Below are 24,050 nucleotides of genomic sequence, written 5' to 3'. Positions count from 1 at the left end.
GTATTATGGGCTTGGGTGCTGTTGCTAATGACCTTAGAAATGATCAAGACTCAAGACATATTTAAAACACATGACAATGCATTGTCATGCTGACAAATCTACAAGATTATACTCGTGGGTCGTGCATTAGGTATAGATAGTGACAAAATATATTGAACTAATTCGCTAAATTAGTGCTGCTAACATTGCAAGTCATAATCAAGGCATAGTTAAAACACATAACATAAGTAATTAACTTGAAATACCGCAACCATATGTATTCTCTCCGATCACGGATTAGAACTAGTGAAGAAGTCTAATCAATTAATGGTTTCGGGCCATGGTGGGGTGCTGTGCTGCGTAGCTATTAAACGGGGGAATAGTCAGAGCGAGCAGGCACACGGTGGGATGCTGTGCAGCCTTTGATGAATCTGCTCGTTATAGTCGTGACTTTATATAAATGAAAAAGGAAACCATCGGAAAAGAAAACACACACATTATTGCAAGCTTGATTAGTATATATATGACTTTACTTGAACCAGCTGCTGCATGCTGATGTAAAACTGACCTTTCATGGCTTCCTTTTTCGTAGGGCGACTTGCGTGAAATGTGTATTCACAGTTACTATAGTGTTTTAGTTTAATAATGCACTGTTATGTATAAAAAAATTTATATGTCATTTTTGAGCGGAACTCCGTAATGACAATGAAGTTGTTTAATATAAATACTTATTCCTCTCGCGTGTAAATAATACTTGACTACTCAAAGAATGAGACTATAAGTACGCGTTCCTACCTAAAGTTGTTTGTTGCTAATTCATAGAATTTTATATTTATGATCAAAACCGTTCATAATATAAATCACTTTACAAAGATCACCTCTACAAAAAAAAATCGACTAAAACGAAGATCATTTAGTCATAAAATTGCATAAAAAAAGATGAATGAATTTGGCAACAACATTATGAACTGTCTATGTATTTGTTACAATAGATTAACTAGATAATCTTCATTTTTGCAGAGATATAAGTAATTCATAATATGAACGTTTCTATTCATAAATACAAAATTATGTGATTCAAACATAAAAAAAAATTTAAGTATAGAAATTCAAGCTCATTCTTGAGTTGTCATGTATCGTTCCTCGTGTGTGAGCTATGTTTTCTATGTCCCACAGTGAGCACGTAGTCAAAGAGTGGTTTTGCTCACCAACTGCGACCTGTTAATTATTGTTTAATCTTCATTTGTCTAGCTTCAAACAGGATATTCACTTTCAACATGTAATGTTAATTAATAAATTAGTTGTCAAACATACGGTGCTTACTTACGTGAGTGCAGGGAAATAACTAATGCAATTATGCAATAATGCAATGGGTTTATTTATTTAATTATCAGATTACCACTAATTATATCGAAACTGTCTCAACTTAACCACATACACAACACACTAGATGCTTAGTTTCTATCAAAATGCATCGGTACAATTTAAGTGAAACCATTTAATATAAGTTGTCATATATTTTGTCAAATATCTGACGTGAGATTACATTCGTCGACAAATTGTATATAAGTAATATATTGTGTCAAACTTTTGACGCGAGATTGCATTCTTTAACAAATTGTGTCGTACAATAATTAGGAGAGCCAAAACCACGAGCTAATGTCATGTTTGTCATGTTTGTTTTGTGGACGCTAATGTACTTAAACTAGTATCACAAAATTATTGGAATCCAAAGGAAATTAACAAATTATTGATTCGGACGTCTCACTTTGCTGACATTTGTGGCTCGTTTCGTAGGGCGGTTTTCCTTAGATATACTCAGTCAATTTCCTTAAAATAATTTTCCATCATTTATAACGGACACAAGACTTATAAATTATTTCGCTAGATAGAATATAAATACCTTAAGGTGATTCTAATAAAAATACGTTGTGTCTTTAAAAGACGTTTTGACGAACCACAATTATTTTAAATTATTCCGTCACATATAATCAGAAACGCTTATGATTGTCAAAAACAGCTAAAACCGCGTTCTTCCTTTATTATACCACCTTATCAAGCTGTTGCAGCTTTCTGGCGGAAAAATTGTGGGCCTTGGACTTAGAGTAAAAGCATGAGAGGGACTCTCAGGGACGCACACAAACTTGAAAGGGGTAATGATTCGCCCTTATATGAAACCAACTGCCCTACTTCCAGCTAGGTGATGGTCCTAATCATTCTGGTAGCTCATGCAACTTGCTCACCATGTGAGAAATACACTGTTAATCGCCACGCAGGGTCACTAACACGAGTTTAGTAGTATATCTCCTCATCTATAAGTTAAATCCCTCCCCTTAGTATATCATTGTTGTAAGTATAGTTGCCCTCCCATTAATCCTGATAGTGGATAGGGCGCCCTACTAGTCCGAGTAACTTGAAGCTCAAGCGACCTCACATATCCAATGATGGTGCACAAAGTAGTATATCATTGTTTTGTTTATGGATCCCATTAGCATGAATGGTCAGGATCCACCGAGCACACGACTAAAACTAGCATTTCCCTACGAGAGTTAGTTTAGGTTTGAAGGTACCCTTGCTGAACAGTTGAGCACATATAGCTTGAGAGAAGTTGGAACAAGAGCAAACCAAAATTTAAAAGGCAAGTGTTGAATGTCAAACAAAACCACCCACTCTCAACAACGTTTACAGAGTCAGAAAGGTTTATAACAAGACAATGGTCCGAACGTCGATACAAAACAGCTCCTTCATATCCAATAATCTACGTCGCTTGCTAAATCACAATATGATCTTAGGCACCATTCAAAAAGATGGAACTACGTGAATACTAAGAACATATGTATTGTAAACCCAATCGAAGATAATCGAGGAGGCTCCTACTGCCACGAGTCTGACGGCGTTGAATATAACATGCCACCGGCAGGAGAAACACTGGGGTGTTGCCGGGGGAATACCCTGTGTGAATATTAGCACTCATCCCGTTTGTACAAGAGTTCCATACACACATGGGGATATACCCGTTGAAGCCCAAGATTCCCCCCACCTGTGGAGAATTGTGGCTGGAGTGGAGGTAGGGATTTCAAGGGTCCTGTGCATCGGGTTCAATATTCAAGATTTTGGAAACCACGTTTTTCGTAAGCTCAGTAATTGCAGCTTGAACTGGATAATCACCAGTCTCGCTGTTCCTCGACCACCCTGGTGATGATTGTGATGAGAACAACCCAGTATAGTCATTTGCAGCAACCTTTGTATGTTTGGAAGTTGCGAGAACATTCTCCAAATCTAACTGGGTTAATAGCCTTGGTGCCTGAAGAAAGCAGCAGAGACCAACACTCTCAGTACAAACAAAACCTGCAAGCCTATTAACTAGAGCTGAAACTGCAAAGATAAACAATGAAAATGCCACATATACTCACAGAAGATTTCTTTCCGGTCTTTTCTTCATTTAGCAGGTCTCTGATAGGAAAATATGCTGCTTTCTTGCAAAGCTCAAGTAGATCCGAACCTGTGTAACCCTCAGACAAGACGGCTAAACGATCATAATCAATATTGTCTTCAACCCTCTCACCCTTCAAAATCACCTTTAGTATCTGAGACCTCTCCCTTTTATCGGGCATCCCAATCTCAAAGGCCTGAGAAAGACGCCGAAGTATTGCATCATCAAGTTCTGACGGACGATTAGTAGCAGCGAGAACCATAACTCGAGCGTTCTCTGCATGAACAACATAAAATATCAAACCAAATGCCTTATCCAAGGAATAAATGTCTAGCATTTCACTGATGACTGACCACAAATGCTTTCTTTTCCTAAGGAAAAGAAGAAGAAAATTCCTATTTAGAGAGGAGAAAAAAAACTTACGATCTGTAGTAAAGCCATCCCATAAAGCCATGAACTCAGTTTTCATGTTTGTCAATGCCTCGTGATCTGTAGTTCGGCGCTGACCCAAGAAACTATCAACCTCATCAATAAAGATGATAGCAGGCTGGAGTTTATAAGCCAAGCTAAACACAGCAGCAACTGCAGAAGACAAATTAACATGCTAAGCACAGTTGATATGAAAACTACAAAAACTTCAAAATCCTTGTAGGACACTAGCATAATTGCAACTCTTGAGGTAAAAGCAACAAATATGCATGACCTTTTCCTTGAAAGAAAAATAAGAGTTCACCCTTCTCAATCAACTAGTAAGATCGCGAAATAATTGCTTTTATACACCAGGCCATTTTGATTCCCAGTGGCATAAGTATCGAATTAGTTTGCTTACTTGACTTATTAGGAACAAGACCTATAAAAGTCCTAACTCCTAAAGGCATGGATATAGTTGTTTCATGGGTAGTTGAGTAAGTCGTGAGACGCATAAAAGTATGAAAGCTATCACATCAAAGCTTACATGAACTTATCTCTCGTATAAAAAAGGGCCTATATTCATCTAGCACACTCCCTTCCCTTCCTATACTTCACAATCGTACAGTGCTGACAAATATATCGCCAAAATAGAGAAGTAAAAGATATTGTATGATCCAGAACCATAGAAAAAGAATCAGAGAGGAAAGATACTGGTTATAAAACATGCATAATCTACTTGAGAAGAGACAGTAGAAGATCCTATTTGAATATTTGCACATCAGATTTGATATCACTCACCGAGCTTTTGTGCATCACCAAACCATTTGCTCATCAGATTTGATATCCTGAGATTGATGAAAACAGCTCCAGACTCCTTTGCAATAGCTTTGGCAAGCATAGTCTTTCCAGTACCCGGCGGTCCATACAGCAAGACACCTTTTTGTGGACCAAGGAGCTTCCCGTGGGAAAATAAATCAGGCCTCCGTAGTGGAAGGATCACTAGTTCATACAAGGCTTCCTTTATAGCATCTAATCCTCCAATAGATCCAAATTCTACTTCAATGTGGTCGGGGTTTATAACATCGCCGGCTATAACATCCTGATTACGAATACTATATCAGCATTACTCTATCCAATTTTATTGGATAAGTCACGAAATCAAAAAGTATCATTCCAATTTTATTGGATGTCCCTGTAGTAATTCAAATAATTTCACTCACATACGAAGTATTAACAAAAAATAAAACCGATTGCACCATAATGCAGGAAGGAAAACAGCAAAAACGCCTATATTTCAAGGAAACTGCACCAAAAACCCTCTAAAACCCAACAAAATAAACATCAAAATTCATCATCTCTCAAAGTACCACCTCAAAATCCACATATTACAAAAACCCAGATCACTATTATCCAAAAAAAATATTGATTATTTCCAAAAATGAAATAAAATCCACGAAACAGCAAGTTAAGGACAACCCAGAAGCCGGAAATGGCGTCTCTTTACCTCGTAAGTGTTGGTGTTAATAAGCGGTCGGCCGAGTCGCTTGGCGATTTCCTTCTTGTTCTCCATCGCCTTCTTAGACGTTTCCCGGTTCGGATCAAGATACCGGAGTCCCACGAACAAAACCAAGCTACTCAACGCCGCGCTCGCCGCGTACAGTACCAGTTCCTGCAGGAACTTGGTCTCCCTCTCCCGTGAACCCCCCATTTGAAAGTGTACTGCAGGATTCACAAAGTCGAATTAATTCCCAATTTCCAGAGCCCCTTTGCAAATTATAGCAAATTAGGAATTGGATTTAAGGAACAGGGGTGTGGATTGGAAGAAAGGTTTCTACTTTTTATTTGGGTATTTCTTGCTCTGCTTGGCAAACAAGCTGGGAATATCGTTTGTGGCCGTTGGCTTTTCGTGGGAGTTTCAAGTACGGGCCGATGAGATTTGGGCTCCCGTTCTGGAGGTGTAAATGTCTTATGGGTTGGCCCATGACTCTTCGTATTTTTTGGACAAGACGATGTTTTAAACTATATTATGTTGGAGGAGGTGAGTGTGAATTTGGGTGCACTGACTTGATTAACTGATCTAACCAATATTTACGGACTCTCTTTGTTAAGTCAAATAAAATCGAGAGGTACTTTACGTATAATAAGTTGTGTAAAAGGCTTGTAAATTTGATCAAGAGATTTGGAGATGCAATTTGCAGCATGTTCATAAAGGGCGCAATTTTACAGCTAACGTGTTAGTCAAGTTGGATTTAAATAGCGAGATAGATGTTCAATAGCTTACGGAGCCTCATGTTAGTACAAACTCTTTATTATAACTGCTCTGAAGTCGCTAAAGCTAGACTAATTTGTTTCTTAGTTTCTTTTCTCTTTTTATAAATAGGAAGAACAAAATGGGAATGTGACACTGCTAGATTTTGCGAAAATGAACGTACATAAATAAATAACTTGAACATGAAGATTCCTGCTTTCCAAAATTCCAAGTAGAATTCAAGTAGCAGACGAAACAAAACGGAATTTCATTAAGTATTTGGTAAAAATTTGAATGGTTGCTAAAAAAATAGATCCAATTCCAAAGAATCCAAACTATCATCTATCAAGCATTTCCAAAGGAGACGTCAAAATAACCACAAGGTGCAGTGCGGTTGGCAAATGCCACCTTATGTTGGGAGATTCCCTGATGCCTTTCCAGCAGGGGTTCAAAACCAACTGAGAGCACTTACCAGAGGCAAGCCGAATCTCGAGCGGAGATTAGTCCCACCCTTCGAGTTTGGGGACACTTTGTGGTCTTTACCACAAAAAAAAAAAAAAAAAAAAAAGAGATGTCAAATATAACATGTCAAAATTTATTTGATTGATGATATGACAAATTGAATATGGATGTTAAATTAAAGTAAGGTAGAGAATAAGGAGTCAAATGACTCAACTACCACGTCATGTATTACATCTCCATTGAAAAACAACGTCAAATTTCAGGATCATACAATTTAAAAAATTGTATTTTTATCAATCGTAGTTGATTGTCGATAGATGAGTGAAATAAATTTATAATCAAATTAGTAAGTTAAAAATCAAAGAAAAAGAAAGAATATGCCTCGTTAGCCATGCTCTTTGCGCCATTAACAATCATAATATTATATGGTGTTACCCCGTAGGTTTACAAGTTGTTTACCAATATTAGTTGAATCTCTAAGCAACTTTTCAATGGCTGAATTTTTTTGGTTACAAAAGGACTTAAAGTGATTTCTGCAATAAGCATCAATTATGTATTTCTTTCAAGAAACACTTTAAGTGCTTTTTCAGAATTTACTTATATTTTTACTAAGAATTAATTCAAAAAATATTTTTATTTTCAATCATTTTAAAAGTATATTCAAACGAGTTTTTAATCAATGCAGATAAATTGACTAGACTAATGGTTGTAAATTGATTGAAAATAATAAACTACTTTTGGTAAATGACAACCCACCCCGTCCAAGGAGCTGCACCCGCCCGCTATCGGGTTTTGTGGTCCTCTGCATCATGTAGTTGTTGACCTCACCTTTTAAGTCTTTTTGTTTTGTATTTTTTCATACTATGACATTTGATTTGAGTGCGAAGAATTGCGCTGAGACAAGAAATCAATATTCCCTTATCTCGAATTACGGCCCTTCGTTCTTCGGATCACTTTCATCAACGTCATCAGATTAAGTGATTCAGATTTTTGAAATTTCATCGAACGGTCCAAAATTATTATAGTTATTAAGAGATCAAAATAGGTATATCGTTGAATGAAATTTCAAAGATCCGAATCACTTAATCCAATGAGCTTAATGAAAAAGATATGAAGAGAATCTCCTTCCGTTCACATAAATGCTAAACGCACAAGACAGAAATCTTAGCAAACGAGCCGATATCGTTGGCATTTCATTTCTCTTTTTATTTATTAATTTGTGGGGAGTATAAGAAAAGCTCAGTCTTTTCCCAACCGAGTGTGCCGTGTTTGAGTCACACTCATAAAAGCAGTCGTTAAGGAAAAACAGCTTCTTCTTTGTTTTTCGGTTTGAGTGGGGTGGATCGAAAGTTGATGTCATGTACTACAAAAGCATGTTTAGTACTTCATTGCAGTACATGCAGAGACGACGACTTTTCCTCTGAGTTTCTGCTTCTGCTTTTTCCAATCGAATTATAAATATTTTTGGCGTGTGGTAGCCACTAGCCACTCCTCAAATTCTCGGCACAAACAACTGGCAGTGGATTCGTGGGGCTTTTTCTTTCTTTCCGTTTTCTCTGTAAAGTTTTGATCTTTTTGGTGGGTTCTTGCGAGTCAACCCTCTCTCTCAATGCAATAAGCAATCTGGACGATATCAGATTGCAGATTGAGAAAAGGGTTCGTCTGCGGATACGCCATTTGTAAATTTCTGAAATTTCCAGCTCTCGATCGAAGAACAAGAAGAGAAAGTTGAGGTAATATCGTTGATGGGCTTTTGTGTTCTTCTGTGTTTATTTCATTTCAGCTATCAGATTAGTTCTTTGATTTTTTGACTGAAATGGTCTTGAGAAAACATGTTCGTATCATCAAATTTTCTAAATTCTACTCTCTCTCTCTTTCATTTGACTCTATCTGATCAGCGAAGGGTTTTTAGACCAAATGGGGAACACAAATGGCGAAAACGGAGAGATTGAGACGTTTGAGACATTGAATGGACATGGGATTGAAGATAATGGATGTGAGCCACAGGAGGATTTGAACAGAATAGTCCCATGGAGAAGGCAGATTACAGTCCGGGGACTCGTAGCCAGCGTAGTTATTGGGGTAATTTACAGTGTTATAGTGATGAAGTTGAACCTCACCACTGGTTTGGTTCCCAATCTCAATGTTTCGGCTGCACTTCTCGCTTTCGTGTTCATCCGGTCATGGACTAAGCTGCTTCAAAAGGCTGGAGTTGTATCAACTCCCTTCACCAGGCAGGAGAATACAATAATTCAAACTTGTGCAGTTGCGTGTTATAGCATTGCTGTTGGAGGTCAGAAAAATTTCTGCTTTTGTTATTTTTTTCATGTTGATGATTCGGTTTCATAATATTCATATGGGGTTTTGCTGAAATATGTGGCATTGCAGGTGGTTTTGGTTCGTATCTGTTGGGTCTAAACCGAAAGACTTACGAGCAAGTTGGGGTTGATACTGAGGGGAACACTCCCGGGAGCACCAAGGAACCAGCGATTGGTTGGATGACTGGTTTTCTATTTGTTAGTAGTTTTGTTGGGCTGCTGGCTTTGGTTCCTCTCAGAAAGGTAAGTTCTTTCGTCCTGTCTAACTTTCGATAGCAGAAAAAGGTTTGTTTGAGGGAATGAAAAAGTAAATTGGGTTATGTTTCTGAACTGCTAAATTATTGAGAAAGAGGTTGAAATTGCTTGTGTGTTTGAAATTGACAAAGTTATTGATTCCGAAAGGGGTTTAGAAATGCAGTTTGGGTTGTTTTGCAGATCATGATAATAGACTATAAATTAGCATACCCGAGCGGAACTGCTACTGCTGTCCTTATTAACGGGTTCCATACTCCAAAGGGTGACAAGATGGCTAAGTAGGCATCCGTTTATATGACTTAATCTTCGGTTTAAGACTAAATAGGACTTGAGTTTGAAAGAACTCTTAACATGTTGAGGTTCTTCTCGCAGACAGCAGGTTCACGGGTTCATGAAATTCTTTTCAGTTAGTTTCTTGTGGGGTTTCTTTCAGTGGTTTTATTCTGGAGGGGAGCAATGCGGATTCGCTCAGTTTCCAACATTTGGATTGACCGCTTGGAGAAATTCGTGCGTGCTTTGTGTCTTTCATTTTCCTTCTGCTTGTCATGATTGATCCTTCTCTCGTCATTGATTGCATAAATTGAATTTTGCAGATTTTACTTTGATTTCAGTATGACTTATATAGGAGCAGGAATGATCTGTTCTCATCTCGTGAACTTATCTTTGCTTCTCGGCGCCATACTCTCTTGGGGAGTAATGTGGCCATTGATAAGGGGTCTTAAGGGAGAGTGGTTTCCTGCAACTTTATCAGAAAGTAGTATGAAGAGTCTAAACGGTTACAAGGTGTGGACTAGACATTCAATTCCATTTCTTAACCAGATTCTTACTGATTTTGTCATAGAGATTTTTGGATTCAAGTATTAGGCAATTGAGTTTCGTGTATCTTTGTTTTGCTACAGGTTTTCATTTCCATTTCCCTGATACTAGGAGACGGGCTGTACAATTTTCTCAAGATACTATATTTTACTGGCTCAAACATCCACATGAAAATGATGAACAAGAACCTTAAAACAGGTAGTGCACGACTTTGCATGGTTTATGCTTCGTACTCAAAATGAAACAATTTGAGTAACATCTTGCATGGTTTATGCTTCGTGTGTGAACTGAAACAATTTGAGTAACATCATTAAACTATCTCTCTCATGCAGCTTCAAATGACAAGAATGTGACTGTTGATGATCTTCGACGAAATGAAGTCTTCATAAGAGATAACATTCCCGTTTGGGTAGCTTGCGTAGGGTACACCTTGTTCTCTGTCATCTCCATCATTATTATCCCACTTATGTTTCCTCAACTGAAATGGTATTATGTAGTCGTAGCCTACCTAATTGCACCCTCTCTAAGCTTCTGCAATGCTTATGGTGCGGGTCTAACTGACATGAACATGGCTTATAACTACGGGAAAGTGGCTCTCTTTGTGCTTGCTGCCGTAGCTGGGAAAAACGATGGTGTTGTTGCTGGACTTGTAGGCTGTGGTCTGATCAAATCAATAGTTTCTATCTCCTCCGATCTGATGCACGACTTAAAGACTGCTCATCTCACTCTCACGTCTCCTCGATCAATGATTTTAAGCCAGGCTATTGGAACGGCCATAGGCTGTGTGGTAGCTCCTCTTACATTTTTTCTCTTCTACAAGGCCTTTAACATTGGGGATCCAGACGGTGAATACAAAGCCCCTTACGCCATCATATACAGAAACATGGCAATTCTCGGCGTTGAAGGCTTCTCTGCCCTGCCCCAGCATTGCTTGCAGCTGTGTTATGGTTTTTTCTCATTTGCCATAGCAACTAATCTGCTGAGAGATCTTGCTCCTACGAAAATCGGGAAATACGTTCCGCTTCCAATGGCAATGGCTGTCCCATTCCTCGTTGGAGCGTACTTTGCAATTGATATGTGCATGGGGAGTTTGGTTGTGTTCGTCTGGCACAAGCTGAAAAACAACAAGGCAAGTTTAATGGTTCCGGCAGTCGCTTCCGGTTTGATATGTGGAGACGGGTTGTGGATTCTCCCTTCGTCGATTCTTGCATTGGCCAAGGTTCAACCTCCCATCTGCATGAACTTCTTGGCAAATAAGTAGAGCTGAGTTTGCACCGTAGACTCGTAGTTGTGTTTTTCAAGTACAGTAGCAGTAGGTAATTTCTGCAGGTGCAGGTTCAGCACAGTATAGGGGAATTAATGATAAGAGTTTAGTTCCCTGATATGTAATTTCAGGTAATACATAAAGTAATGTAGCATTAGCATAGTAGATGACGGAACACTATCTTGATCAGCTGGCTTAACCCGCATTTGCCATATTGTATCTGCATTTTCCCTTATGAGATTGCACCTTCTTCTTCATCCTTACGTCGTAGACTGCTACAGTATCTACCTAGATATATACGGGGTTATCTTCTTCATATTTATCTCTTTTATACCTTGGTCCGAATGATCCTATATATTGAGTCTTCGTCTTATAACTTTACCATGACTCGTCGAAAGCAAGGGTTGATAACACTGTATTGGTCAACTAGCTTAACCCACGTTTATTGTATCGCTTACGGTTTTCTTTTGTCTTTGTGCCGATTGTGACGATAAGGTTGGAGCCGGTGAAAGATGCATGGTTTAAGAAATTCACACATCAGATACAAGACATATCCATTCTTGGACCACCACCACCGATGTGTGTCAATGACTGATAGAGCTGATATTGTTTTCTGCTTGGTTTGCCAGCACCCCCAAAGGTGAAAACTTAAGTTCAACTTTTCGACTTTTTAGTGCTTTCTGTAAGCAATTATAAGGCTCGGTTTTGGCACGGTTGGCAGAAGCACTAAGCAAATTTTAGTGCTTTCTAGATAAGCATTATATGGCTGGTTTGGAAGTACTTTTAAAATGACCGAAAGCATTTTTAGAGAAAATATTTTTAGGTTCCAAAAACACTTGAAGTGTTTTTTATTCATACTTGTTTAACATAACTTTTTGAACAACCAGAGATCTTCTAAAAAAGCTGCTTCATACTTACTCAGTTCCAAGATTCATTTGTCTTTTTACTAAGAATTAATTCTAAAAACTTTTGCACCAAAAGCGATTTCAATCATTTTAAAGACACTTTTAACAGAAGCGCTTTCAACAAAAGTGAATAAGTAAAATTATATCCTACAAAACCATATCCAAACAGGCTGAAGACTAGGCCTTTGATGCATGGTGGCTGTGAGCCAACTCCAAGTCGGGAGCTAATTTCAACCTTCTTTGGCCACCATCGTGTGTTTTCTAGCATAAAAAATCGTGTATTTAAATAAGGAAAACTAATAAAAATTGTTTCATAACTTTAAGTTTTAACCAAAAGTCACATAATAACTTTTATTTAATGATAAGGATAAGAGATAAAAAAACAAAAAAAACAAAAACTTATTCAACCCAAAGCGCGTGTGCACGCGAGCAGTGCGAAAGCAAGCATCTACCAATTCAATAAAAAACCAACAACGCAAAAGCAACACACATTACTTTTTAAATATTTCATTGGGAAGGAAAAGGTTCAAAGAAAGAGAGATTGTGAGGGTAGAGAGAAGAGAATGCCAACCAAATCCATTCAAATTAACATCAACAAACCCCAAAAAAAATTTAGAGAGAGAGAGAGAGAGGCTGTGAGGGTAGAGAGAAGATAATGCCAACCAAATCCATTCAAACTGACATCAATAAACCCCAAAAATTTTTAGAGGAAGAGAGAAATTTGAGGAAAAAAAAAAAAATATTGCTGACATCAATACATGACTACCACTTAGCCCTACACGTGGTAGCATCTCATCATCACCCCATGTTCAAATTATGGAATTCTTTATTAATTTTAACCCTAACCAGCTAAAACCTAAAAATAAAAAAAATATTAGATTATGATCCTCAATGAAAGCACATTACCTTTTCTAATCTTTCATTTATGTTTTTGTTGTTAATTTTGTATTGAATAAATTAAAGGAAAGTCAAATAAATTGTTCGAAGAAATGTTAAAGAACAAATAGGAATGTGAAATTCATTATTCTAACTCTGTCAGAATGTAAATATTATTGCCAGTGATCCATATGATAATGAGAAGAGAGCTTCAAATTTTGAACCTTTTAGTGTTCAGTTTATAAAATAGTCAATGTTCAGTTTAAAAAACAGTGATAGTGCTAGTGTTCGAATTTAAGAAATGGTCAGTGTTTAGTTTACGAAATAGTTAGTTTTTGGTTTAAGAAATAGTCAATGTTTAGTTTACGAAATAGTGACAGTACTAGTTTACAAAATAGTGATAATTCTAGTGTTTGATTTAAGAAATAGTCAGTGCTTAATTTATGAAATAGTGATAGTACTATTACTTGGTGTTAATAAATAGTGATAATACTAGTGTTAGGTTTAAGAAATAATTAGTGTTTAGTTTACAAGGTGTTCGGTTTAAGAAATAGTTAGTGTTTAGTTTACGAAATAGTAATAGTACTAGCGTTCAGTTTAAGAAATAGTTAGTGTTCAGTTTACGAAATAGTCAATGTTCAGTTTAAGAAGTAGTGATAGTATTAGTGTCCCGTTTCAGAAATAGTCAATGGTTAGTTTAAGACATATTGTTTAGTTTAAGAAGTTGTCAATGTTTAATATAAGAAATAGTGTTCAGTTTAAGAAGTAGTCAATGTTCAGTTTAAGAAATAGTGTTCAAATTTAAGAAGTAATCAATGTTCTGTTTAAGAAATAGTGACAATATTAATGTTCAAAAAACTGAATACTGAAAATTTTCTTTATTTTTGATCTTATAATATTATTACTTAATTTGTTCTAAAAAAAATTGAAAGGATAGTCAAATAAAAAAATAAAAAAATAAAAAATAAATTGTTTATGGAGTGAGGTGAAAAAAAAAAAAAAAAGTTGATGTGGATGGATGAGGTGAAAGGATAGAAAAAATTTGATGGGAATATGCGAAAGAGGGAAAGAGATAAAGAGGTTCAACGGTTGAGTGAGAGAGTGAGAGAGTGTGTGTATGTGTGTAATGTGATGCGTGATTTCGCACGTCAGTATTTATTTTATTAAAGTTTAAACCCTTTGTATTAAATAAAGTTAGTTGATAACTTTTGATTAATTTAAAGTTTCGAAAAACCCCTTTCATTAAACTTTTCATTTAATAATATCACACATTAATTAAAAGTTGTCACGTGGACATAAGTATTAGAAATGTTCATACCAAAAATTGAAAAATTAAAAACGTTTGGGAATTTGCTTCCGTGTGATTTTTAGTTTTCGTTGGTAGGCGGAAACCGGTGGGCGCGGGTTTTTCGGTGCCGTTCGCGACGAGACATGTTTACCCTTTTAAAAATTATATAAGTTCTTGATAACAAGTGCGTAATTGTCCTGAATTCGAAGGGTGTTTTGGGAATCCAGAAGATCTCGTCCGTATACGGCTCCGTAAATCAAATTGCTGACTTCCTACTCTGAGAAAACAAGGCAGCAATTCTTCATCTCGCAGTCGCAGAGCCTACTCTCTCTCGCAGGTGAGTCCCAATTCTTCATCAATCTTTGTTCTTCAATTCACGGTCTCTCTCTTGTTAATTTTTCGTATTTGTTTTTGAATTTGTGTTCAATCCTTCATGGGTTTTGATCGGTATTTCAGAATTTTGTTTTCTGTGATTGGTGGAAGCTGTTTTTGTTGAAATTTCGAGGCTTTGGTGCATAAATTTTTGTGGGTTTTAATTGGTTTTTCAAAATTTTAGTTTTTGGGATTGGTAGAAGCTGTTTTTTGATGAAATTTCGAGGATTTGGTGCACAATTTATGTGGGTTTTAACGTTTTTGGTGATTTGTGCATGGACCATGGTGGCAGTGAAAGATGGCTTCAGATCCAAAAGTTCACGTATTTGAAGAGGTAGCGAAGCACAACAAAACCAAAGATTGCTGGCTGATTGTTGCCGGGAAGGTCAGATCTTTATCTTGATTGGATATTTGCTTCTTGTACTGTAAAATTCGGTTCCTAGTTGATTGATTGATTGATTTATCCTTTGTTTGGTTGCTGAGAAAATCTAGGAATATGAGAAAATTGCCCCCTACCCAGAATTTGACTATTAGATTTTTGCATGTCAATGTGGTCGTGTTCGTCACGGTCCCACTCCTCAGTGGTCGCCTTGTTTCAGTTCCTTGATATGATTTTGGTTTATTCAATCCGATGACTAGAAAAAGGCAAATGCGTAGGGAAGAGCAAAATCGCTTCCCTGTGTTTCAATGCGTCATTTGTACAAAACATAAACCAAGATTGTATGGAGTTTAGATCTCATGCTTAAAACTAAATCTGCTAGCTGCGGCAAAAACTCTGATAGTTAGAATAGGCTGATTTACCGATGGTTTGGAATATCAATTTTCAGGTGTATGATGTGACACCATTCATGGATGATCATCCCGGAGGCGATGAAGTTCTTCTATCTGCAACTGGTAAGGCATTCGTTTAATACTAATATCCTTTTTCTCAACCTGCAAGGCAGTGGGGTTTATGAGACTAATTTTGTTTGAAAACTGTAGGGAAAGATGCAACAAATGATTTCGAAGATGTTGGTCACAGTGATTCAGCCAGGGAGATGATGGAGAAGTACTACATTGGTGAGGTTGATCAGTCAACTGTCCCATTGAAACGGACTTACATTCCACCACCACAAGGTCGATACAATCCTGACAAGACATCCGAATTTGTTATCAAGATTTTACAGTTTCTGGTTCCGCTTTTAATCTTGGGGTTGGCCTTCGTTGTCCGTCACTATACCAAGAAAGAGTAGAGTCTTTCTATTTCAGTATATCCGCTTGTAAGGATTAGTTATTCATCAAGATTTTGCAATTGCTCGTTTCAGTTATGTTGTTCTTGGTTTCCGTCATTGTTCATCCGAGGGTCGGTCCGTCGGTTGGTTTCTAGCGTCCTTTTGGTTATAAGGTGATTGACAGATTGTACAATGGTTGATCTTAAATTAAAGGATTGTTCTTCTTGTTATTATTTCCTTACGAATTCCTGTTCATTATTTGTTGCTGATTTCACAAAGGCAATTGTTGTGTGTTGCATTTGAGACCAGTGTGTGCTGGTGTCAATGTCGCGGGTTTTGTTTATGACGTTTTACCTTGGATTCGTTCTATCATGTGGTCCTGGATGCTGCGGGAAATTGTGGGAATATTAGCCATTTTAGAGACCGCGTGTTGATAAAACTCCAGGACCACATGATAAAACGAATCCACAGAAAAACTCCGGTTTTTCTCCTCTCTAAACCCCTCATCTCCATTTCAGTTATTGAATTTTACGCTCGAGGTCTTGAATACCTCTTTCACACTTGCACACCGCTTAATGACTACTCTATTACGGTTCGGAGGGTAATCCGTAGGGCAATCGTGAAACTCGTGTGGTGAAGGGCGTTCCGTGCAGGGTTGTGGTAAGAAAAAAGTGGCGCTCGTTTGGCCAAGTGATTGGTGTGCTAATCCTTTGGTTTAATTGCTTTTGAGTAGAGATAACAGAGTAATGTGGCGGTGCTTGGACCCTGGTGGTTCAACAATGGAGATGAGGTTCATGGTAAAAAAATCACAACGTTGGGAGAAAGAGTTTTAGTCCAATGGTAATTAAGTGAACATAAATTTTGGTTAGTTTTGTAAGAATTAAAAAAACTAGGTTATATTTAAATACAGGGTAAATTATATTTTACCCATCAGGTTTGAGGTCGATTGCAACCTCGTACATCTTTAAAACATTTCAATTTCATACATTTACTTATTATTTTATTTCAATTTCATACAATTGTTAAGTTAACCGTTAAATGATTACGTGGCAAATATGAAGTCCCCGTTTGTGCCGACGTGGTTGCCAAATTTGTGCCATATGGCTAAACACTTAATAAAAATTTTAAAATATTAAAATAATTAATTAAAGAAAAGTAAAAAAAAATAAAAAAACACAGAAAACCCTCCCCACCCGAGCACCCCCTTCTCCCATCCCCCATCACCTACCCCTTGCCCACCCGAGCCACCCCTTCTCCCGTCACCAACCCCGTCCCCCAATTTTTCCCCCAAACCTTCACCTCCTCCTCAACTCGAACCTATACCTTGGTCTAGCGAAAAGACCAATTCTTACCAATTCAACCAACCCATGTTGGCAGGGTGGAATTATCTCCATCTTTCACCAAAAGACATAAATAAACAGGGATAAACTTTAGCAAGGCTCCTAAACTTCGAAGGGCAGTTTAGGAGGAACAAGAAGGCCTATAACTCGTGGGCGTGGTTATATTTTTCCAAAAAGAAACAAAAAATATTTATTTCTTTTAGATAAGCAACAAACAGTGTTATTTCTAAATTGGACGATTTGGGAACACATGGAATACTCATACAGGAGTTTTACCTGCAAACCATGGAATCACGCGGTAAAACAGAGAAGAATACAACGCAGACAAATCTAAATAATTAATCTTTTCAACGTTTGACACCACCACTTTTAAGCAAGCTTGAAGAAAGTGGTAAAATTCATCAGCACTGACTCCGATGGTCTGATTGGAGTGAGCTCCGGACGTGCTTATTTTGGATGCTCCGAAGAACCGGATTCCGGGAAACAACCATGATAACGAACTATGCTACCGATACATGCAGTCATGAGAAAGATGTCTCTATCTTGTCATGGAGGTTTACCACCAAGTCATGTGCATCGTCGAGGAGCTTCCATATATCAAGTTGCCCGGACATGCTGTTGCACTCCCGGATAATCTCATCCATGCTGCTATACTTTTCGATTATCAGTTTCCTCTTCTGCAATACGGAAGCTGCGATTGCAAAAAGTAACAAATCGTCTGTTGGTGGGGCTCGTTGCCTTATCCTGCTCCACGCAGATTTTCCGATCCCTGCCCTAATGGCTGCTTGATCCGCCCACATTACCTCCCATAGGCATACTGTCTGTTCGAATGTTAACTCTCTCCTAAATAGCACAACCACCATCCGATAAACAAAAAAGCAATCCTCCGCCTGGAGCTTCTCCAAGTGCCTGTATAGGTGGGAGTCCTTACATTTGATAATCTTAGAAACGACACTCAACTGCTTTCGGATGCCTACCTCATCAAGCCTAAAATTATGTCGAGCCTTCTTCATGAAACCGACAAAACACCAGAAAGCCTCATGATCCTCTGTTATCACAGCAGCTATAGGAGAAAGCAGGTCACTCATACCCTGGCAGTAACCAATTTCGGGATCATAGAGTGCATATGCTTCAAGAATAGCAACTAGTCTAGCAGCATGGAAAATTCTGCAAGGCTCCAAGTGACTGTAATCTTTCAACCCAACAGCCTCAGCAGAACGTGATGCCCTATCGTGTGACACTTCAGCTTGAGATGGGGAGTGCGGAATCCAATCTGAATTAGTTCGTATTGCATCAAGGCGTATGATCCGCTGCCATGTGGCAAAATCCTCTCTGTTTAGTTTTGATTGGACTTCCGTCCTCAAGGGAGAAGATTCATCCTTGGAAGTCACATCAGGATCATTTTCTTCCCTCCCTTCACATGAGGGGAAAGCCTGAATCACCTCAGGTTCTTCAGAGGAGTCCGAGTCAAATGAGTCAGAGTCTTTGGCATCCGCATTTGTGTTTTCTCTTGAACCATCATCATCTCCATCCAACAACGTACTGGAAGGGTCATCTGAGTATTCAGCATCTGGTATCTTATCTTCACTAGAAAGGGATTCCCTGGCGCTAACCACATCCTCAGAGCTGGGAGAATCTGTATCATGGGTGAATCTACAACCGTCCCCATTCAACTTAGAGCTATCATTTTCGCGCTTTGTGAGTCGGCGGCACTGTCTGCGGAGTTTCTCATATTCCTTTCTGCAACAAAATATTCAAACAATATACCATAAATTTAGCAAGGCCAATGGATAAGAAACAGAGAATTACTAAACTGGATAGAATTTATTCAACTTATGCAACATAAAGCTACAAAAGAAACTATATGGACTTGGCATTAGTACCTTTTCTGAGATCTTACTACATCTCTTTCTTCTTTTGAACTGTTTAATTCATAGCTGTTGAGACAGAGAAATCCAGTCAACATATGTACGTATGGTTTCATCACTTCCCGAAAACAACATTTTAATGTATATGCAGAACAGGAATCAGTATAGTGGTCAGATTTTATTTCAAAAACTCATGCCATCAACTCAGAAGGAATCGCATTACACTTCTTATGCAGAGGGAAAAAAAAATACTTTCTTGAAACTTTGACTCCACATTGACTACACAACGAAGTGTTCGAAAGCACAAAATGTCAGGTCTAAGCCTAAAATGAGCTGCTCCTAACCCAGAACCAGACCTAAATAAAAGCTCATGTATCTAGCAGTCATTATGTTTGATTTGGAATGAGACATCTAGAAGCAATAATCTAGACGAATAGGAGGGAAAGAGCATACAATCCTCTGCTAGTAAAGATACACCAAAACACCTGATGGTGAAGCCAAAATATCACATAGCGAGGTCTATCTCAGAGATGCAAGGTATTAATGCAGCAATATTTTAGTTAAAAACTTAAAATAGGTGTTGGACATGCTTACACTCCAAGGAGGAATGGCCAAACTTCTGCCCTAATACTTGGATCAACACCCTGCATTCAAAAAAATTTAAGATGAATAACGTCAATGATGGAAGCATGAAATGAATACATAAAAAAATTAGACGTTAGACCATTCTGAACACAAAAAGTATAATACAAATGTGACGGCGACTCACCCCACTGCGAACTTTCTTCACCAACTTAACTCCACCATCTCGAAGCTTTCCATCAGGCGTAAAGAAAAGCCTCCATTGCTGAGGTGAAAGGGCATGTTTTCTTTTCCTGCGGGACCAAGGCGACTTAAGACGAACCCTGAAAATAAAACAATATGCGCAATTAGTAATGGTAAGATTAAGGAAGCATCAGCTGTATGAAAAATATTAATGCCTAAATGAACGAAAATGTTAGGCCAATAAAAACATCCTAAAAGTTGAACCTTTCATATAAAAGAAACAGTCTTGCCATAAGTGAGCAGAATAATGGATCATTTCAAAAGTCTGGATAATCTATGGACGCTGCCTCGAAGGGCCAAGTCTAAGCAAATCAACTTGCTAGCGAAAATTATCGACAGGGATTAAAATGCCGATCAATGCAATAGCTTGGCAGCTTAAACAATTGACTTTGAATATCCAAAACATTTCATTCCATCTATCTGTTGAGAAGATTAGTAAAACCTAACTCGATTCGGGTTTATGACTTATTAAACCACTGCATTGTTGCTCAGTTGCAGCTTAAAATACAAACTTCAAACACTTATCATATTAAAACATAAAAATCCTAATTTGACTGGACCCATGAGACAAAAACAACACAAATCTTCTAGAAGCAAATCGATACGCAAATGAAACCACCAATGTGGCTTGCCCAACACATCGAACCCACAATTTTTTAAGCAACTGAAAGAGTAACAATTTCCAAGGAGGACCAAAATGCGAATGAAGAAGGTGACCCGAAAGAACGAATTGACGAGAAAACGCCATTAAAGCAGTGGAACTGAGCTAAAATTGGTACTAAACATGAACTTGAAGCTCCCCGAGATCGGGATCTAAGAGCGGAAACTAAAAAGAAAAGCTTTGGAGAAAGAGAGAGAGATAGAGAGACTCACCGATCAGAGGAAGAACAATGAGCTGGTGAAGAAGATGACACGACTAACAGAACCGAACGCAAATAAATCCACGAAGACGACGACGAAGACGAAGAAGGAGATGAATTCGAACTCGAAGGCGACGACGAAGTGTGAGTTCGTCGTAGAGCTCTCATCTATCAGTGAATTTTTGTCCTAGGGTTTGCGTTTTTCAGAAATTCCAGAGCTTTTTTGAGAAATTTCAGAGCCTTTTTTTTTTTTATTTCTTTACCTAGTGGCAGTGCAGAACACGGCCACGACCACCGCGAGCCCAGCCAAGGCCGTGACGCCGACAGTCACGTACGACGGCGCCGCCGACCATAACCCGCCTCCGCCGGAGATTAAGGCGTTTCCGGAGCCGGAGGCGATCATGTGAGTAGGGTCGTAAATGACAGAAATGCCCTTGTGATCTGCCGCAGCTGCTGCTTCTTGTGGGAGAGCAAGGACAGGAGGAGGTTGGGATGAATTGGGGATTTTAAATTTAATAATTTTACCCCCAACTGAAAAACTGCAAGTGTGGATGAATGAATGAAATATTGAATTGGGAAAGGCAACTGCTTTGGTTTGGATTTTTGCTTTGTTTTACTTTGGAAGTCTTTTTCTCTCTCTCTCTCTCTCTCTCTCTAGAGTGTGAGTCTATCTCTCTCTAGAGTCTAGAGAGTAGGAGAGTAGACACCATTTTTATAAGAGTGAGAGAGGGTTAAGTGGAAGAGTTGAGAAAAAACAAAGTGTGTGAAAATCCTAACCACAATCCCTAATTTTTTTTGTGAGAAATGCCAATCGCCTCTTTCAAAAATATGATTTTTCGTAAATTCTCTCTGATGTATATTTTGATATAATATTTTATAATATTGACACGAAAAATAACTTTAAACTGTGAATTAATCGAGAGAGTGTGAAGAGTTTTACTTTAAATAAGTCTGTTAGCATTTCTCATTTTCGATTAGCTTACAAATTCTAGGTCAAGCATTTCCTTTTGTTTTTTTCTGAGGGTAGGTCAAGCGTTTCCTAATTTGTGTTCAACATTAGGTATTGTATACTAATCAAGCATTTCTATTTGTTAATTGTATTAGGTCTCTTGTCACTTTATTATATTTAGGGATTATATGACTAATTAACCTAATCATGTGAGATGGAGAATTAGGCAATTGGATGCATGATATGATATTACTCCTTTGTTAATTAAGAGGAAATGATATATGCGTCTCGGTTATCTTCTTTTACACTTGTCTATTTTCTCATTCTCATTTGACTTATTTAATTTAATAACTAAATGATATGAGTACATTAAGAATATCATTTCCTGTATTAATTGTTTGTTTGGACTACTTCTTTAATGATTATAAGTGTTTTCATGACCAGTAAAAACACTTGTAACTGCGTTATGTACAAATGTTTCTAATTTATAAAAGCATTTTTAGTAGAAGTGCTTTGATTTTTTTTTTTTTTTATGAATTTTAGCGTGTTTCTAATAAAAACACCTATAACAAAAATGCTTATGAGAGAATTATCAAGAAGAAAATATTCTTTGTAAGTACACTGCCATAACCTCCACCGTATCAGCACGACCACCACAACTTGTACCTCCGACGCCATCATATTATGCATCGCCATAACCCTGCCACCATGGTCATCACCACCTCCACCGTCCCACCATTGCGGCCATCACCATTGCCACCATTACCATCATCTCACACAACTATTGCCGCCACCACCATCACAACCACATTCTCCATTCCATTACCCTCACCATAGCCACCACCACCACCTCCATCATCCCTACCTCTCAACCACCATTTTCAAAACCATCCCTCATAACCATTGTTCACACAATCATCCTCTACCACCATCATAGCCGTTGTCGTCAGCACCACCACCATTGCCCTCTACCCCACTACTGCCACCACCTATATCCCACCACTACTAACACCTTTATTCTCACCACTACTACCACTACTTCAACTACCATTTCTACCAATACCACTCTTGTCTCAACCACACTATCCTTACCACCAATGCCACCATTACTACCAAACATAAAATTTATATACGTATATACTTTTTTTTTACATTTAGTACCATACGCATTTTCAATGTTTTAATTCTCTAAAAACATTCTCAAATCACAAAAAATATAAAATCCTATTTGTCCTTTTCATTTTACGAAACAATTTTTTAAAATCGTTTTATGAAACGTTACCAGACCGACCTTAAAAATCTTTCCCTCTTCGGATGAAAGAAAATTGAAAACCAGAGCTTTTATGTAGAGTCACAATCAAGAGAAGCAAAATATTTTTTTTGGGTCAAATTTTAGGGATCGGTGAAGTTTGGTAGGTTTATAACCACAGCCGCATGCCTGATTTTAGTTGGGGAAAATAGCCTCCCCACATCTCTTTCTTCAATGTCACCAGATCAAGTAATTTAAGTATTTGAAATTTCATCAAACGGTCAAAAATTATTATAGTTTTTAAAAGATCAAAACAAGTATGTCGTTAGATAAAATTTCAAAAGTTCGAATCAATTGATCCAATAATTTTGATGGAAGATATCCAGAGATGATCTATTTCCCTCTTCGGATGAAAGAAAATTGAAAACCAGAGCTTTTATGTAGAGTCACAATCAAGAGAAGCAAAAAAAAAATTTTGGTCAAATTTTAGGGATCTGTGAAGTTTGGTAGGTTTATAACCACAGCCGCATGCTTGATTTTAGTTAGGGGAAGATATTCTTTCCCGATCTTTTTCATCAAGATCACCGAATTAAGTAATTTGAGTATTTAAAATTTTATCTAACAATAAAAAAATATTATAATTTTTAAGGAATTAAAACAAACGGGCCGTTAGATAAAATTTCAAAGATCTGATCACTTGATTCGGTAACTTTGATGAAAGAAATATGGAGATGATCTCTTTCCCTTAGATGGCAAGTTCACCAACTCCACTGTTATTTCTCATTGAGTGCTTGCTTCTTACCTTCTCCTCCTCCATAATTATACTAATACAACTACTCCCTTTAATTACTTGACCTCCTCAGCAATCAGCATGCTTAAGTTATTATTACCACTCCCATGCTAAAACAAATAAATAATTAATTAACTAACTTCGTGAGATGTTAATAATGTTATCATATTTCAGAGTATTGAAAATTCTGTCATTTAAAGTTTTTATATCCAATCAAATGATTGTCGAAGAAAATTAAATATTCGTTGAATTGGATCCACAGACTGTAATCGGCAACATATCCTATTCAAGAGCATCGTAGAATTTTCACTAACTTCAGCACAATTGCTTT

General features: G+C 37.7%; 4 protein-coding genes across 6 annotated transcripts; 2 read left to right on the top strand and 2 right to left on the bottom strand.

The window, feature by feature from the left end:
* Nucleotides 1-2,612: 2,612 nt before the first annotated feature.
* On the bottom strand, nt 2,613-5,708 carry LOC137720601 (uncharacterized). Its single transcript, XM_068459692.1, has 5 exons — nt 5,328-5,708; nt 4,622-4,922; nt 3,836-3,994; nt 3,393-3,688; nt 2,613-3,283 (listed from the first exon to the last, which is right to left on the bottom strand). Exons 1-5 carry the CDS (start codon nt 5,529-5,531, stop codon nt 3,056-3,058), a joined length of 1,188 nt encoding a protein of 395 aa, XP_068315793.1. The 5' UTR covers nt 5,532-5,708; the 3' UTR covers nt 2,613-3,055.
* Nucleotides 5,709-7,758: 2,050 nt separating this feature from the next.
* On the top strand, nt 7,759-11,443 carry LOC137720043 (metal-nicotianamine transporter YSL3-like). The gene is made up of 8 exons (XM_068459046.1): nt 7,759-8,266; nt 8,432-8,826; nt 8,922-9,094; nt 9,287-9,384; nt 9,479-9,613; nt 9,700-9,889; nt 10,006-10,120; nt 10,255-11,443. Exons 2-8 carry the CDS (start codon nt 8,451-8,453, stop codon nt 11,181-11,183), a joined length of 2,016 nt encoding a protein of 671 aa, XP_068315147.1. The 5' UTR covers nt 7,759-8,266; nt 8,432-8,450; the 3' UTR covers nt 11,184-11,443.
* A 3,009-nt stretch (nt 11,444-14,452) lies between these two features.
* On the top strand, nt 14,453-16,071 carry LOC137720044 (cytochrome b5-like). Its single transcript, XM_068459047.1, has 4 exons — nt 14,453-14,592; nt 14,920-15,012; nt 15,455-15,521; nt 15,609-16,071. Exons 2-4 carry the CDS (start codon nt 14,926-14,928, stop codon nt 15,857-15,859), a joined length of 405 nt encoding a protein of 134 aa, XP_068315148.1. The 5' UTR covers nt 14,453-14,592; nt 14,920-14,925; the 3' UTR covers nt 15,860-16,071.
* A 1,311-nt stretch (nt 16,072-17,382) lies between these two features.
* LOC137720149 (rab GTPase-activating protein 22-like) lies at nt 17,383-21,397 on the bottom strand. Of its 3 annotated transcripts, XM_068459160.1 has the most exons (6): nt 20,995-21,397; nt 20,745-20,894; nt 19,816-19,951; nt 19,641-19,690; nt 19,062-19,115; nt 17,383-18,918 (listed from the first exon to the last, which is right to left on the bottom strand). In XM_068459160.1, exons 1-6 carry the CDS (start codon nt 21,132-21,134, stop codon nt 17,700-17,702), a joined length of 1,749 nt encoding a protein of 582 aa, XP_068315261.1. In that variant the 5' UTR covers nt 21,135-21,397; the 3' UTR covers nt 17,383-17,699. The 3 variants fall into 3 exon arrangements, with proteins under 3 accessions (XP_068315261.1, XP_068315260.1, XP_068315259.1); XM_068459159.1 differs by lacking the exon at nt 20,745-20,894; XM_068459158.1 differs by having other exon boundaries at nt 20,745-21,038.
* Between the last annotated feature and the right edge of the window lie 2,653 nt (nt 21,398-24,050).

The sequence above is a fragment of the Pyrus communis genome, chromosome 16 (assembly GCF_963583255.1).
Source record: "Pyrus communis chromosome 16, drPyrComm1.1, whole genome shotgun sequence".
Taxonomy (NCBI): domain Eukaryota; kingdom Viridiplantae; phylum Streptophyta; class Magnoliopsida; order Rosales; family Rosaceae; genus Pyrus; species Pyrus communis.
This window is presented reverse-complemented; position numbering and strand designations above follow the sequence as displayed.

Bases quoted from the DNA above. Each gene is read 5' to 3' on its own strand.
- LOC137720601 (XM_068459692.1), bottom strand. From the start codon at position 5,531: ATGGGGGGTTCACGGGAGAGGGAGACCAAGTTCCTGCAGGAACTGGTA. The intron at 4,923-5,327 runs GTAAAGAGACGC...ATTCGTAATCAG, and splicing joins TTAACACCAACACTTACGAG to GATGTTATAGCCGGCGATGT. The intron at 3,689-3,835 runs GTAAGTTTTTTT...TTGTTCATGCAG, and splicing joins GGATGGCTTTACTACAGATC to AGAACGCTCGAGTTATGGTT.
- LOC137720043 (XM_068459046.1), top strand. From the start codon at position 8,451: ATGGGGAACACAAATGGCGAAAACGGAGAGATTGAGACGTTTGAGACA. The intron at 9,095-9,286 runs GTAAGTTCTTTC...GTTGTTTTGCAG, and splicing joins CTTTGGTTCCTCTCAGAAAG to ATCATGATAATAGACTATAA. The intron at 9,385-9,478 runs GTAGGCATCCGT...TTCTTCTCGCAG, and splicing joins AAGGGTGACAAGATGGCTAA to ACAGCAGGTTCACGGGTTCA.
- LOC137720149 (XM_068459160.1), bottom strand. From the start codon at position 21,134: ATGATCGCCTCCGGCTCCGGAAACGCCTTAATCTCCGGCGGAGGCGGG. The intron at 20,895-20,994 runs GTAAAGAAATAA...CTGATAGATGAG, and splicing joins GTGTTCTGCACTGCCACTAG to AGCTCTACGACGAACTCACA. The intron at 19,116-19,640 runs GTAAGCATGTCC...CTGTCTCAACAG, and splicing joins TGGCCATTCCTCCTTGGAGT to CTATGAATTAAACAGTTCAA.
- LOC137720044 (XM_068459047.1), top strand. From the start codon at position 14,926: ATGGCTTCAGATCCAAAAGTTCACGTATTTGAAGAGGTAGCGAAGCAC. The intron at 15,013-15,454 runs GTCAGATCTTTA...ATCAATTTTCAG, and splicing joins GGCTGATTGTTGCCGGGAAG to GTGTATGATGTGACACCATT. The intron at 15,522-15,608 runs GTAAGGCATTCG...TGAAAACTGTAG, and splicing joins AGTTCTTCTATCTGCAACTG to GGAAAGATGCAACAAATGAT.